At 40.6% G+C, this 17,038-nt stretch overlaps 1 protein-coding gene across 1 annotated transcript in view; it reads right to left on the bottom strand.

The window, feature by feature from the left end:
• The window catches only part of KLHL12 (kelch-like family member 12), a 24,580-nt gene that overhangs the window by 5,794 nt on the left and 1,748 nt on the right, over window positions 1-17,038 (bottom strand). Inside the window, exons 2-6 of the mRNA XM_004685517.2 lie at window positions 16,292-16,531; window positions 11,496-11,649; window positions 10,301-10,518; window positions 5,640-5,789; window positions 4,181-4,295 (exon numbers count right to left, since the gene is read on the bottom strand). Coding sequence (XP_004685574.1) covers window positions 4,181-4,295; window positions 5,640-5,789; window positions 10,301-10,518; window positions 11,496-11,649; window positions 16,292-16,486 — 832 coding nt within the window. The 5' untranslated portion in view covers window positions 16,487-16,531. The remainder of the gene's footprint in view (window positions 1-4,180; window positions 4,296-5,639; window positions 5,790-10,300; window positions 10,519-11,495; window positions 11,650-16,291; window positions 16,532-17,038) is intronic.

Genomic DNA, 17,038 nt, shown 5'->3' on the forward strand with positions numbered 1-17,038 from the left:
GGAAGTGGCTTAAGCTTCTTAGTGCTGTACTTTAACCTGCTGCGCCACCAGGGAGGGCCATATCCTGCTTTTTTTTAACTTCATTTTCCTAAGATACCAAATCTTTAAATATATGAATGTAATGTTTTTAGGCATTTTAGGAGTTCATAATTTTGATTATAAATAACCATATATGAATATCCTTACATATTAAACTTTTCTCAATTATCTACTTAAAACAGAAATGGATGAGTTGCTGGCATGAAGAACACGGACTTGAGCTGGAGCACACATTACTGGTTTTGATCTTTGATACTTGGCAAACAAAACTGCATTTATTGCTTTAGTATTCTATCACTTGTAAGACTAATGAATTAGGGTGTATTCCCCTTATTTTTTATAGCCAGCTGTACTTCCCCTTCCACAAAATATATACATGAGTTTTTAGTGTTTTGCTCATGTATTTTTATGAGCTTTTTACATAGAAATGAGCTTAATCTTTGTTGTGTGGAGCAAATCCATTTTGTTGATTTGTCTCATAATGTGCAATATTTTTATTTAGTCAGGCACATCTATCTTTTCCTTTGTGATTTCTTCCATTTGTGCCTAGGAAGTTTCTGCTCTGGAAGAACTCCTAAGACTTTAAAGTTGGGCACACTATTCCAACAATCTAATGTGTAAAAAAGAACCTTCTTATTTATTAGATTTTTATTTTTATGATGAAGGAAATGCATCTAAAAATCTGACAAGAAAGGCTTGGAAAAGCACAGTGAGAAAATGGAGGCATCTTGGCTGTGTCACAGTCACTATCTTTTTGCAGGGGCAGAGAGTGGGTGCAGGGAAGGCATATGTGGGCACGCTGGGTGGTTAGAAGAAGAGGCAGGCAGACTGCACAGCTGCTAAAATAACAGAGACCTACATTTCCATATGCATTTATTTTTTTAGCTCACAAAAGAAGACAGCTAAAAATCAGTAAGAGTAATTTCCACTTTATCTGTAAGCGAATATGGGTAAGGTGAATAAATAAAACAAAACCCCCATACTTTACTTAGCATGCTATTTTTACTCAGCTACAAGTTTAATATCTTTCTGTATGCAGAAGAGTCATTATCCATTAGCAAACTCAATGAACAGGGATGGGTAGAGGACATGTTGGCAGGAACACTTTACTTCTAAGGCACCGACAAGATGTTAAATTAGGACTCTAGTCAGTAAGAGTTGCAGAATTTGTTTTCTAGAACTTCTGAAAAACAACCTCAAAATTATGAGCGCATGTTGAATCATACTTGAGTCTCTCAAGGTCAGGGTAATAGGAAAGTTCTTTGAATAAGCAGGACCTCTGCTGCCTGTCCAGGGAAATGCAGGAAATGCACCTCCAAAGAATCTTCTGGATTTGCTAGGTCAAAAAATTCTCACTGGCTTAAGTTCAATTTGGCGTTCAATTAGTGAGTGCTACCGTGGACTCTCTGGGGCAATTTTGGTTCAGCAAAAAAGAAATAGCTCTTTTATATTGGAAAAAAAAAGAATTAATATATAGAAGAAGAAAAAAAATGTTTAGAAATAGTAATACAGAGTTAAAGGACTTGTTCAAACTCAAACAGCGGAGTAATTGACTGAACGGGGAGAGAAAGCAGGTAAAACATCTTACCTAGTGCCCGATTCTTTCTACGACATCACTGGCTCACAGGGTATGCAAAATACATATGCTTGTTATCATTTCTTAAAGAACAAAAGTATCTACATGCTTATAGTGGTGACTTCATATACAGGTGCACAACTAAAACATGAACATTCAATCCTTGCCCCGTGGAGTAATCTTGTTAAAGGTTTAGTACGTATCCTTGCATACATCTTTGGTTTATGTGCTGGCAAACATTTACACATATGGAGGAGATTTTGCCTCTTTATTTTTCAGTGAAAAGGTCTCTGTCTACTCAATCTGCTTCAATGCTTTTTTTTGGTCACAGGATAGTGTGCTATAATTCTGTTCACCATTCACTCCCCTTCAGATTGACTTTAAGTTGTATTCTGTTTTTTTCCTGGCAATATTAGCAATTTATGGCTCATATTCTTATACATACATCTTTACTTCTACAGAATCGATTCCCAAAGGGGGGGACATGAAGGGTGTGCCCATTTTAGACTTTTACAAACATCTTGTTCCAGTCTTCCCTTCCAGTCCTCCTCCTAAAGCATATTTTTCAATGTTTACTAGCCACTTAACATTTCTCTTCATGTGCTGCCTTGTGCCAACCTTCTAGGGGTTATACTTTTTATTCCTCTTGGGACATATATGGGTTCTTTTATTGTTAGAAATACTGACTGGGCCCTCCCTGGTGGCGCAGCGGGTTAAAGCACAGCACTGAGAAGCTAAAGCCACTTCCGCATGAGTTCAATTCCTGCCTGCCCCGGAGGTGACCACATGGTGCGGCAGACCTCTCCTGACCCGCCTGCTGCTCCCCTCAGCAGTGTACTTCGCCAATCTGCCTGTTCTGCTCCCCACTCTGTCTCTGATGAAGCCTCTCGCCACCCCTGAGCCTCAGGCCTGTACCCTAGTTAGTTCTGTATGAACAAATAAATAAATCTTAAAAAAAAAAAAAAAGAAATGCTGACCATTTGTTATTCACTTCGAGTATATTTTCTCTCAGCCTGTATCTTTTGACAATTTTTAAAAAATTGATGTAGTCAATAAAATCTTCTGTTTTATTGTTTTAGTTACATAGGTTCCTGGGTGAAGAGGGGAAAACCAGAAGGAAGAGGAAGGCTTTTCAATGCGCACTGAGTATACAATTAAAGCCATGAAAGCATATACTTCAAAATGGTTAAGGATAACACATTTTAAGTTACATATATTTTACAATTAAAAATAGAAAGGGGTGCACACCTACCCAGAACTTAAACAATTATTTTTCTATAATTTCTTCTAATATTTTCATCGTTTTTTCACACTTGGCCCTTCAATCTACCTCAATTTGATTATATATCTTTGTACAGAGCATGAAATAAAAGTCACGTTTTGTAATCCTGCAGGAAATAACAGAACATTTATCACTGGTTCCTTCTCTAGGAGTCCCCTTAAACAAAAGGCAGTATCTCTGGCAGTGGGATCATGCATGACTTTAGTTTTTGTTCCTCTATATAAAATTTGTAAAATTTGTAAAATTTCTACATTGACGACATGTGTGAGTCCACAGTGAAGAGTGACAATAGGAATGATAAAAATGAAAAACCACTACATACATAGAGTCAATTTGTAAACTACAAAATGCTTTTGCTTCTTGGGACAGTGAAATCAGAAGTGAGAGAGAAGTAATATCCGGTACTGATTACAAGCCAGCTACAATGCTAGGCGTCTTAGATATTAGCTCGCTTATTTTCCGTAATAATCCAGTGTAGTGAGAATGCAGTAGCTCCTACTAGAGGCAGAAGCATGGACTCAGATAAAGTGATACCCGGCCGAGGGTAACTGTTGGGGCTGAGCTCTGAACCTAGGTCAGTATGCTAAAGCAGCTAACCTGTATCAACAATACCTATCATGTGCTCAAACCTGTGCTATGTCTTTTAGAAAACATACTTCGTCTAGTCTTGACAACTATGGAGCTGGGCGCTATGATCAGATCCCCATTTTATAGAGAAGGCAACAAAGAGCGCAGAGAAGTTAATTTTCCTGACAAAGTCAATACACCCAGGAAGTGGTAAACTGAGCTCTGCACCCACAGTCTGGCTCCAGAGTCCAGGCCCTTAACTACTGGATATTACTGCACAAGCCTCTCTGCTTCCCTGCACTCATAACCATGTGGCCATTTTCCCTCTCCTTGATTGGAACAAACACCTAAGGAGAGAGATGTGGGGGATGAGGGTATAGTACTTACTGCATGCCATTCAAAATAACTGCTAATTCACAGACTCCAAATATGGAAACAAAATTATAACTTACATTGCAAGATGCTCGACAATATATAAAGAGCTTTCACACACTATGTCATAGAATTTTCCAGTTATGTGAAACAGATAGGGAAGATGTCTTTGTGTTATAGGAAAGAACACTCAGGGTAGAAAATGACTTGTTCGAGATGACCCAATTAATGGAAGAGAAAAAGCAGGTCTGAAACAGTCTTTGCACTTGGTACAGAAAGTATTTTCCGCTATATCACGCCGCCTGCAAATATCCTTGATTCACTCAGCCAAGATGCTAACTTACCTAGACGAGCCCTTGTCCTGGGTCCCTGCATTTGACTTCGCAGTTCAGGCCTCAGATGAAACTTCTTTGCTTCGTCAACTAAGTCCCTGCACTGTAAACTACAGCGGATGAAAGGCTGAAACACAGCAGACGGCAGAGTGAGCCATGGGGGCCACCTCTAATATTACAGGAGTATAAATGGCACGTACAAAGAATTAACTTAATACTGAACATCAGTTTCCAAAGTCCTGTGACTCCAGGAGGGCTGTCAGGAATGGCTGTGCTGTGGGCTTCTAGAACTGATTAAAACAATTTTGGTTCAAAAATCAAGGGCTACAAATGCTAGCAAGAGGTGTATTAAAAAGTGTTTCCCATCCACCTGGGCACCTGCAGGTAACGGCTTATATTAGTTTGTACAACCTTCCAGAGACTATGCAAGTACAAGTATATAAGAATTTAAAGGAAAACCAAAAGGTCTCTTGTTTTCTGGGATGACAGGAAGAAGCAGATCTTGTCTGAAATAATCTCCCCAAGGTTCACAGCACTGACATAGACCTATGTCGATTTCTCCTAGCGCTCAGGCTGGACACCTTGCACTGGCCTTCCCAGCCCACTCTGCACCCTTCCCCCTCCGCTCTCTGGCTCAGAAGACTGCTCTTCACAAACAGGAGCTCTCCCCTCCCCCTCCCCTCTACCTCTGGTTGGGCTCAACCAAGTGGGACCCTAGAGGAGCTCAGAGGGAAGGAGTGCGAGACCAGGCACCCTCAGCGAGTGACTCTGGATTTCAGCCCTCAGAGACTGGCTCCAACCGCAATACAAAGAAATAGACCCGAGGGCTGTATCGATGGGTTGTGCAAAAGAGTACAAGCAGGAAAAGAATGTTTGAGGTGTGATACTAACCAGCCTGCAACTCAGCTATGAGAACAACTGGAAAAACTATATTTGCTATTAACTCCCAAAGAGATCTAGGGCTGAGCCAGCAAAAGGAACACACTGGCCCGAGCCTCATCTACATGTTACAAACAAGCGGTCTGTCAAAGTACGATCCCGGTAAGATAGATGATGTTTGTGGTAAAAATCATGAAAATATACTACAAAGATGGAAGACAGAGATACTTTTATAAATAAACTTAACATGTCACCAGAGCATGCTTTTCTGTTGGCTTTACTTGAGTTAAAAATAACGAGTTGATAAGTGTCTTTCTCAAGGCAAAAAAAGTTTATTATTTGATATTACCTGTGTAACACAATGAGGGGAATATGAAACAAAAAGACAACATAACAAACCAGAGGTTTTCATTTGTATCAGGAGGCTGCCTTGCCAGGTGGAGGGGTATCAGGAGACCCCTTAGCATCACCCCCTCTGGCATTCCAGCAGAGGCTACCCAGGAGGCTATGTGTTTACAGTAAAATGACCAGTGTGGACTAAGCTACAAGAGATATTCAAGCTTTTGGATTCGGTGTGTTCTCCATGACTCACCTCAGCATCTATTACATCCGTGATGTACCTGGGCGTCAGAAGGGGCATCCGGACATACTGTAGCAGGTCAGGTAAGGATTCTTCTCGTTCCTTCTTAGCATGCTTCACCCAGTTGATGACAGCCTCAAAGACTGGCTCTTCAGAATCCACCTGAAATGTATAATCATACATCAGGGATTTCTGCTTTTCCAACTACCTCCCAACCTCAAAAAGCAACCATGCCTACCTTCTCCTTCCTCATCCCTACCCCTGCCACCACTACTTCTCATATTCCAGAAATAGGTAGGGGGCCCTCCCTGGTGGCACTCTGAAGCTAGCAGCAGCCACTGCAGCAGGAGTTTGATCCCCAGCCCTGGCCAGGGAGCTGACCCACATGGTGCAGCAGACCTCTCCTGTCTCACCCGCTGCTCTTCTCAGCAGTGTACTTCATCCATCTGCCTGTTCTGCTCCCCACTCTGTCTCTGGTGAATCCTCTCACCGCTCCTGCACTTTTGGCCTATACCCCAGTTCTGTATGCATAAATAAATCTTTAAAAAATATAAAAACAAAAATAAGTAGGCTCATGAGAAAACAATCTTTTCAAACAATCTTTTCTAATTGGAAAAGATTTATAGCTAAACCAGGTAAAAGAAACTAGGAAGATAGTGCCTAAGAAACCATCAATAGCAGGTTCATTTTTACCGCAGTGCTCTTTTCAACCCTGAAATCTTTTTGGTCAATTATGGGACTTTAGGGGGAAAGAGGATAAAGAACATTCCCAAAAGGGACTTCCCAAAGACAGACACCTTCACCAGCCCCCAGAATGTATCTGTTCTGAGAAATAGCTGTCAGAGTATGACTGTGACTAAAGAAACCACTCTGTGAACTTTTCCCAAGAAATGAGAATAGAGAAAATGTTTCCAAAGTTCACTTATTTGATGGACTTACTGAATACTACTAAGTGTCAGGCATTATGCTGGAGGCCATTGTTTATACAATGGTGGGCAAGTCAGCTATGAACCTTGCTTTTAAGTGGAGAAGTGATTGTTAAACTGGAAAAATGAACAATCTAAGTTCCACCGTCTACTATGTGGGCAAAGGACAGGGGTTCTGAGATGGAATGACATGAGATTTCCTAATTTACATTCACGGATTGGTGGAGGGGGGTTTCCTGCAGAAGCAAAAGACTGAAATACGATGATGAGCAGCAGCTAGTCAGGGAGACTAAGAGCAGACTCCAAGGCAGCCAAGAGATCTCCAGTACTTGGAACTGTTTAAGTAAGTGCTCACAAATATCTGACAATGAGCCAAATAGTAAATGCTGAATTTAAGTTAACTGTTTATTAGTATGTGCAGTGCGCTTCAAACAGAAGATAGGCATTTGGAATACGCAGGTTTGTTATCCAATGTGTGGTCACGACCCACGTGCGTTTATTTACATTAATTGAAATTAAATAAAAATTCAGCTTCTTAGTCACACTAGTTACATTTTAAATGCTCAATAGCCACATATGACTAGTGGTCAACAATCTGGATACAGTCCTTTCCATCTTTACAGAATATTCTACTGCACGGCATTGTCCTAGAAAAGAAAGAATCAGCAGCTTAGGAAATGGTAGAAGGCTGGTATAGTGAAATGAGTGAAAGTGGTAAAAGCTAAAGCTAAAGAGGTAAGCAAAAGCCAAGTCACAGAAAGCATTAGAAATTGGCTTTTACTCTAACAGCAAATGGAAATCATTAAAAGGTATCAAGCAGTATTTCTGTTTTGTAATGATCACTGTGACCACCATGAGAAGGATAGTTTAGGCCTCACTGACACCTGCGAGGCCGGTGAGTGGCTTCTGGTCACCAGGCAAAAGGTGCCGGTGACAGAAATGTACGCACTGGGGACACATTCTTAAGGTCAAACTAACCCAGCGTACTAGATGAAGTAGGTTCGGGGAAAGGTGCAGAAGAGTCCACGATGTTTTAAACAAATTTTTGCTAATGATAAGGATGACATACTGATAGTTTTAAACAAACTGACACACTTAATTCTGACACACTCAAGTTTAAATCCAACACATCAACTTATAGACGGGGTTTTTTCAATCATGAGCAGAGATCTTTGATCTTATTTAAGACAGAACTGCAGAGAAACCGTTAAACTGGGTGAAAAAACAAAAACAAAAACCACCAACACTAATGCTTCACTCTGGAGAAAAATTCCTCCATAATACACCTTCATAGAGAATTCTTTTTAGTATCAGGCATTGACGTTCTTATTTAATGCTCAGAATATTATCCGCATTTTATAGGAGATTAAAGATCAGTGATTAGGTAACACATGTCACCCAGCTAAAACTAAAGACCAGATTCTAAAGCCACTGCTGTTTTAACCAATGATATACTGCTTCCTATTGATTTAATGATTGCAGTTTTATATAATGAGAGGAAGCGTTAGTTAGCAACAGAGAGCCAGCCAGCTGGCTCCTATTTCTGGCTGGTACATGGAACAGAAGGAAAGCAAAGGCCAGTCTTGACTGGCAGTACAGGATGACTACATGAAAGTTCTCAGACTCTCTCAGCTTTGGAATACACAGGTTTGTTATTTGTGCTTTTTCTTCCTTCTAATTTTATTTCAGAAAATTAAGTAAAATTAAGTAACTTCTGTGAGTGCTTTCTGCTTAAAGAGAAACCAAACTAACTAGGTGACCAACTCACAGTGCAGCCAGAATGCCCAGATAGGAAAGCTGGTGGCAGTCATCGTTTCCACTGCTGAAAAATGGACGGGCTTGGGAATTGCTATGATTAAAAAATAGCAATAATGCCATGAGAGATTTTAGCTTACAGGCTGTGTGTTCTTGTCTGTGTTTTCATACCTGGATTCCCAGAACTTGGAATTATTTTGGACACATATTAAGTGCACAGTAGTTGGCAAATGAACCTGTGGTAAATGCAGAGTGTTAGCTTATGTGGTAAACTTCAAGCTGCAGTGCTCATTCTATTCGCTGTTTCCTTTCTTTTTTAAAAGATTTATTTATTTATCCAGAGGTTGGGGGGGGGGTGAGAAGATCCACCAGAGACCGTGTGGGGAGCAGAACAGGCAGATGACTCAAATACACTGCTGAGGGGAGCAGCGGGCGGGTCAGGAGCGGTCTGCCGAGCCCTGTGGCTCAGCTCCCTGGCTGGGGATGGAACTCTGCTGCAGTGGCTGTGACAGCTTCACAGTGCTGTGCTTTACCCTGTTGTGTCACCAAGGAGGGCCCCTATTTGCTGTTTTCTAATGTGTGGAGAGAGTCTGCCAAATTGCCAGTTTCCAAGTCTCAAGAGTATCTTCTGGCCATACTTGGCAGAGTGCAGTGCAACAGACACGATGTCCCGCACCATGAGTATGAGAACAAGACTTTAGCAAATACTGGGCCAAGCAGTATTTGTAACAGCAGCTTTTCTGGTTGGTATGAAACATCATAACAAACTGAAAATAACCCCTCCTTAGTAGGAAACAGTGTCACCAGGGTGCCCTAGTCAAATTTCCCTTTGAAAAATTAGCAGGGAAAGTAGCAAATTCCTTTTATAGCACTTAGAAAAATTAACCAAACTTTGATTCTTTCCATTATCCCTTGTTTACCCTGAGGTGCATATGTATAAGTGCCACTAACTTCTGGAGCTCCATCCACTCAAAATTCGTTATTATTATCTGAGGAACACTAACGGGGGTTGGGGGAGAACACAGTCTTTCTGGAGAATCCAATTTCTCCTAACTAGGGAAATAAAACCCAAGGAGAGGGCTTTTATCTTATTGCTTGGCTTTGCTAGATGTTTTCTAGAAGCTACTAAACATGTTAAAATATTGGATCACTGAAGATTAATGCTATGGGTCTCAAGAGCACAATATAATAAAAAAAAAAAAACTGACACACACACTTATTATTGCTTCATTTGTCTAACAGCCCTATATTGGATTTCTTACTCAAATTGTTAGCTTAACTATTACACGAACCTACATGCAACATAACTAGCGCCCAACTATTGGTGCTATGATTTAGAGCTACTAAGATTTTTCTTTCCGGGCTAAGCTGGTGAATGTTTGCCTAGGCCCAAGTCCTCTCTGCTAGGCGAAGAACTACTACTTGGCCCCTCACTCCTCCTATAAGTTCCTGATGATCTGATTCCTGTTTATCATCTCTAACCTTTATGATCCATGCCAGGGCAAACACCTGCTCTTCTTCCTTCTGTGTAATCTCCATACTTTAAATAGTTTTATTATTCTCATCATACTCTACTATAATAATTTTAGTTTTTATGTCTGTCTCCACCTCTATTCTGTGAATCCTCTGAAAACAGGAATTGTACCTTACTCACTTTTAGATCCTTATCAGCCGGCATAATGATTGATATGTGATAGATATTCTCAACAAAGATTTGTAAGAGTGAATGGGTAATAGAGAAGTTTCTATAGAAACTAACTTTAATGGTGATTCTCAACCACTGGGATCACATGTTTCACTAAGGAAAGTATAAACTCCTGCTCCATAAACAAACAAACATGAGATACCATTTCAGAGGGTTAAAAATCCTTTTCAATCAAGATGGACACTTAAGAAGTTCTGCTATAGAAACAGAGTAACTCCGCCTTGCTTTCTGCAAGTTTTGTAGTAGTCCAGTCTTGAAGTAACTACACAAACAAGCCAAGTCTGTACCTGGATTTCATCACACTTGATTAATTTTTCCACTTCTCCTTGACTTAGAAGAATGAATTCTTCATGCTGCACCACTTCAGGAAAATGCTTCTGGCTAAAAACTTCAGCTGCTTGCATCAGGTCTACACAGTTGTGAGTTTCAGCAAAATCCCTGATGCCCAAGCAATTAGAAGGGTCCAGCTGACTTTCTAAGAATTCACAGCAGGCTTGCTTCACACCTGAGACAAATACAAAGCAGTGACTGCTTCAGGATATTGGTCAGAAGTGAAATGATCTATATTCTTGGATCTTGACGTCAGAGGAAACTGTATCAGAGGAAGAATTAGATCAGAAGTTCTATGCTTAAGGAATTCAAGTCCCATTTCTATGTGACGTGCTGTGACCTTTAGCAAAGTCTCTACCCTGTCCCTGCTTCAGCTTGAAAACCAGTATAGCAAGACATACTGCTTCTATGGGCAGTGACACAAACAAATACCTAAAAGACTCTTGGCAATCAAACTATAAAACCAATTATAATTTAGTATAATGTAATGTAACTGAGTGTCTACTTTACATAAAATCTGACTAAAATATTATAGTGAAGGAACAAGATACTAGGAATAATAATCTCTTATTTCACCAATTGAAAAGTTCAGAGTATAAACTTTTATAATTGTGCACTAATGCAAATGTTTCACACTGTTTCATGTATTAAAGACTGAAAAGGTACCTATAAAAACTAAAAATAACAGAGATGCAATTGGTTTCTGGTAAGACAAAGACAGTTCAGGGGCCATGATATAAACTTGTGAAAGCTTTATCCTTTCATTTTTGTGTGTCAATTTAAATTTTTCATAGATAACTTATAGGGTTCCAAGTGGTAAGGTGCAAAAGGGTTTACTATAAATGCTCTCCCCGAACTCCCTCTCCACCCGAACATCCGAGGCGGTGAGTATCAGTTTCTGTGTGTCCTTGCAGGGCTAGTGTATCTGTAATGTAAGAAAGTGCATTTCTTATTCCTTTCTTCCAGTTTTATAAAAACAGAAAAAGGGTAAATGCTCTCTTCTAAAGCACCAAAAAATACATTTGGAAAAGTTCTTTAATATCGAGACTGGGCAAACATCGCTCTCCATAATTTTTATGATTAAGTTTATATCAATAATTTAAGCATCTCTAAGGCTACAGGACAGCAACAATAGAGCTTTAACACATGTACCTTTCAGCTGGAGCAGACAGGCTGCAGGGAGCAGCTCTTGGACATTCTCCACTGTCACATGTACTGTTTCTGTGTACACAAAGTCCAGCAGGATTTCCATGGTAGAGGCAGTTAAGCCTTGGATATCAACAAAAGGTTTCCCCTTCTCAGAAAGCTGAAGATTCAAAGGGCAAGAAATTACTGTGGTTATAGTTTCCCAGGATAAAGGCAGAACCTCATACCCAAAAGCTTGAGAGATATTACCAATGTGAACTGGATACACACCTTTAAAAAAAAATCATGGTGTTTGCTTTTTATAAAACCAGCATGGTAGCTATTTGTAGCTTTCGAATGAGGAAATGATATACATAGTTCCAGAGTACAAAGTAAGGTGACACTTTCCTTGAATATCAATTTTACTAGTAAAATTTACTAGTAATTTAAAACACTTCTTTTGTGTCACAAACAGATATATTACCGAATAGAGTGCCATAGTTCCATGAATATACCACTAGGGTCCATAAATTTTAAAATAAAACAAAAACACAAAACTGCAATGAAATGCCATGCTTGGAGAAGAACCTGTGGGTTACAGCTGTGATTCCCCAGGATGACCCAGTACTGTCTAATCTCGCCTTAGACTACACTTGGTAGTGATGAAAAAAGCAACATGCAGGTCATCCTCAAAGGGCTTCTTCTGTAATACTGTCCAGACACCACTAGTTGTTTACCTGGGATTACTCAACAGACTCATATGTATGTATATGCATTATTACATTTACAGATAATAAACTATCTTTTTTTTTTTTTTTTAAAGATTTACTTATTTATAGATACAAGAGCTGGGGTGTAGGTTAGAGGTACACAAGAGTGAGAAGATTCACCAGAGACAGAGCGGGGAGCAGAAGAGCTAAACTGACTGAAATACACTGCTTACGGGTGCAGTGGGTGAGGAGAGGTCTGCTGTGGGTCTGCTGTGGCTGGAGATTGAACCCATGCTGCAGTGCTTCCCAGTACTAAGACTTAATTAACCGCTAGCACCACCAGGGAGGTCCTATAAACTATCTTTAAATTGATTACCTTATTAAAATTTTACTAGAGCTTACCCTTAGTTTAGAAATTCCTATCACTCACAAGACTCCACTGTATCTCCATTATGAACTAAACACCTCTATCAATGATTTCTCCATTAGCCCAGAAGAATTAAAAAGTATTTTCCACCAAAGCCAGGAAAAAAATCAATACCCAACATTTAAAAAAAGCCACTAGTACATTATTTTGGAAAAGCATTTACATTTATTACAATGTAACTACTCACAAAAAGAAACACAGAAGTTCATTTATTTTAAAAGTTTCTCATTTAAACTATATTCCCACTAGTCACTATGTAATAACTTAAAACAACTTGGCATCATTTCATATTTTATTTTGCTTTAAATTTTTTTCAAACCTGAGTTTTCAGAGGTAATTCATCTGATTCTCCTGGCAAGTGAGATCTGATACTATTGTCATTTAAAAGATAAAGGATCTGGCCCTCCCTGGTGGTGCAGTGGGTTAAAGCACAGCACAAAGAAGCTTAAGCTATCTCCCCATGAGTTCCATTCCGCCTGCCCTGGAGGTGACCACATGGTGTAGCAGACCTCTCCTGACCGCCTGCTGCTCCCCTCAGCAGTGTACTTCGCCTGCCCCAGAGGTGACCACATGGTGTGGCAGACCTCTCCTGAAGGGCCGCTGCTCCCCTCAGCAGTGTACTTCATTGATCTGCCTGTTCTGCTCCCCACTCTGTCTCTGGTGATTCCTCTCGCTGCCCCTGAGCCTCTGGCCTGTACTCCAGTTCTGTATGAACAAATAAATAAATCTTTAAAAAAAAAAGATAAAGGATCTAAAGTTCAAAAAAACTATGTGACTTAAGATCAGTTAACTAGTAAGAGGCAGATAAAACTCAGGTCCTCCCTCTTGCCTCAGTCCTGACCTTTTAATTGGGTCACAATTGAGCATTTCAGGGCTCAAGAGGCAACGAAACCATCTAGTTTAATCACTTTATTTTATAGATCAACTCAGCAGATAGATGGTTGCTAGGCTCACAAAGAATTAAGAGAATTGGGCCTAGAATTTAGGTTTCTATATTCTTGGTATTACAGACAAAATCATCTGGCATTTTCTTATCTGATGTCAGTTTGTAAAGAAAGACTATTAAAATAATCACTGATGAGGCCCTCCCTGGTGGCGCAGTGGGTTAAAGCACAGCACTGAGAATCTAAAGCCACTTCCGCCTGAGTTCCATTCCTGCCTGCCCCAGAGGTGACCCACATGGCGTGGCAGACCTCTCCTGACCCGCCCGCTGCTCCCCTCAGCAGTGTACTTCGCCAATCTGCCTGTTCTGCTCCCTTCTCTGTCTCTGGTGAAGCCTCTCGCCACCCCTAAGCCTCTGGCCTGTACCCCAGTTCTGCACAAATAAATAAATCTTTAAAAAATAAAGAAATGAAAAATAAAAAAAATAATAATCACTGATGAGAAAAAAACAAGGAAAAAGATTTCTTTGAAAGAAGTCTATACTAATTTCTGAATGTGTAGAAGTTTGTGTAGAAAAAACTTCCAGCTGACAAAGACCAGGATGCACAGTATACAATTAGCAGCTGGCAACCCCAGTCCATTAGTATGTCATGTTTAGCAGTGACACTCTCTGTACTCAGTGAAATGCCAGCTGCCTCTTACCTTCTTGTGGAGGTCCATATAGAACAGAGGTCTTTCATGTTATATTGCACAAGCGCATTTTTTTTTTAAAGATTTATTTATTCACACAGAACTGGGGTACAGGCCAGAGGTGCAGGGGCAGTGAGAGGATTCACCAGAGACAAAGCGGGGAGCAAAAAAGGCAGAACAACTCTAAGCGGGCGGGCAGCGGGCGGGCCAGGAGAGGTCTGCCACATGCTGAAGTGGCTTTAACCCGCTGCGCCACCATGGAGGGCCGCACAAGTACATTTTAAAGTTAGCCTGGATTAGCTGGACACCCTGCCAGGTTTCCATGCTTTTCCTACTAGCTGACTGAGTGACCACTGGGTTACAGCATCATAAACTATTTTGGCTTATTTCAGAATCTAAAAGCCCAGGCTTCAGAGGCTAAGGAGGTAAAGTAGTTAAAAAGTATGTGAGCCTGGGCCCTCCTCCCTGGTGGCACAGCAGGTTAAAGCACAGCACTATGAAGCTAAAGCCACTTTAGCATGAGTTTGAACCCAGTCTGCCCCGGAGGTGACCACATGGTGCAGCAGACCTCTCCTGACCCGCCCGCTGCTCCCCAAGCAGTGTACTTGTCAGTCTGCCTGTTCCCCACTTTGTCTCTGGTGAATCCTCTCACTGTCCCTGCGTCTCTGGCCTGTACCCCAGTTCTGTACGTATAAATAAATCTTTTTTTAAAAAAAAGTATTTGAGCTTCAGAGTCAGAAAATTTAGGACTAAATGCCACCTCTACTATTTACGAGTGATGTGATGTTAAGCTGTTATTTAATGCTGAAGACTCTTGTCTTCATTTATAAATGAGATGGTAGAGATGGTAACATCTACCGCTAAGGTGAGTGAGACCTAATGATCACCTAGTGTGGGCCATGCCCGTGAAAGGCAGTTGCTGTCTTTACTGTGACACTACCTTTCCTATCGTGCTCCAGTAAGCAGCGCAGTCACTAAGGTGATGGGGTTAACATTTTGCTGCCTGAAACATCAACATGTAAATAAATATTATAAACGCAGATGTACACATCGGTTCAAATTTTTTAAAAGTAAAAATCATTTAAATCTCTTTAAAGGCCCTCCCTGGTGGCGCAGCGGGTTAAAGCACGGCACTGAGAAGCTAAGGCCACTTCCGCATGAGTTCGATTCCCGCCTGCACCGGAGGTGACCACATGGCGCGGCAGACCTCTCCTGTCCTGCCCGCTGCTCCCCTCAGCAGTGTACTTCGTGGATCTGCCTGTTCTGTTCCCCGCTCTGTCTCTGGTGAATCCTCTCACCCTCCGCATCTCTGGCCTGTATCCCAGTTCTGTATGAATAAAAAAATAAATCTTTAAAAAAAAAAAATAAGACTTCAGTCTTGAAAAGTAAACAGTTGCAGAGCTCTCTGCTGTGCAGCTACGAGTAACTCACAACACACTCAACAGCTTCCCTCTGCATTTCAAGGGCTTTGCCAGGCAAATACTGAGACTATCCTTCCTCGACCTCACACCACCTTCTCTCGTGTCAAGCCAGTCTTTCCCCAGCTCCCTTTGTAAACTGCCTAGAGTTTTTGCCTTTGTAAACCTCTAGAGGCAGGGTCTTTTCCACCCAAGTGTTTTCCATATGCTTATACAATCGCCTGTTAAGTCCTCTTGCTCTTACATGACCTTACTCTAAAATGCACACTGGTAGAATGAATTCTGACTTTCTTCATATTACTAGCAGTTGGGTGAGGGCTGAAACCCACTTTTGTTTCCATTCCCCCTCCCTATCTCCCTAAAATTTTACACTTTAGGGCAAAATTAGGAATACAAATTGAAGAAACAGTAAGTAAAATCCAACAGCTGGCATTGGTGTTTTATCACATTCCAGGCAGAAGCATGCTAGACTACATGCTAGAAGAAGTTCTAAGCACTTCTCATGTAATTATCACAATAACCACAAGCTACCGTGTATTTTTTAATTTAGAGACGAAGAAACTAAGGTACAGTCAAGTGACAGATCTTATCCAGTCTGTGCATTTAGCCACCTCACTATAGAAATTCATGGTCATATCAAACTTCGATTATTTGACTCAGTACAAGTTACAGGTGAGGAGATGGCTGAGCACTTACCTCACTAGTGAACATGGCACAGAAGTAATCACTGCAGGCAGCCAGCACAATCCGGTGGGCGGGGAAGTCTTTCTGCTCTACTCTCAAGGTCACGTCACAGAGGGTATTGCTCTTCCTGAGGGAGTTCATTGAATTGAGGATGGATTTAGCGTGAGTATTTGTCATTATGTCTTTGGGGGCCATAATGCCTCCCATCAAGCAATATGGAGAAAGAATGAAAGTAGTCCTTGGTCTCTGCAACTGCAAGAGAAAACATAAACTTATATGAAAGGCTGAGGAAACTGAACATAGTAGTTTAACAAATAAAGGATGTTTCCTCAGGCCCAAACATGGACAAGCAGACAGGATTTTTGTTCCTGGAATTATCACCACAATCTAGTTACAATTTCAAGTAAAAAAAGTAAAAATGATCTCTGAATTCTGATACTTTACTATATTGTAAGTAGAAATAAAGTGTACAGATGCTGCATATCTTCATAAGGCTGCTGTCTCAAATGATAAAAGATTAAAATTTATTAAAGGTATGATATCACTACAACTTAATACCCATAAGTAGATTAAGTGGGTATCGAGAGGGTGAGAGTCCATTTTATATATATTTTTTCTATCCTAGCAGGTATACCATGTTCAGTAATTCAATGAAAAAAAAAATTGTGTATTTAACTTAGAACAAGAAAGGCCAAGTGAGTGAAAATAAGCTTTTTCTAAATAAGTATGTAAAAAATTGGGCCCTCCCTGGTGGTACAG

This window comes from Condylura cristata, unplaced genomic scaffold (genome assembly GCF_000260355.1).
Source record: "Condylura cristata isolate star-nosed mole 26May11 unplaced genomic scaffold, ConCri1.0 scaffold00018, whole genome shotgun sequence".
NCBI lineage: Eukaryota > Metazoa > Chordata > Mammalia > Eulipotyphla > Talpidae > Condylura > Condylura cristata.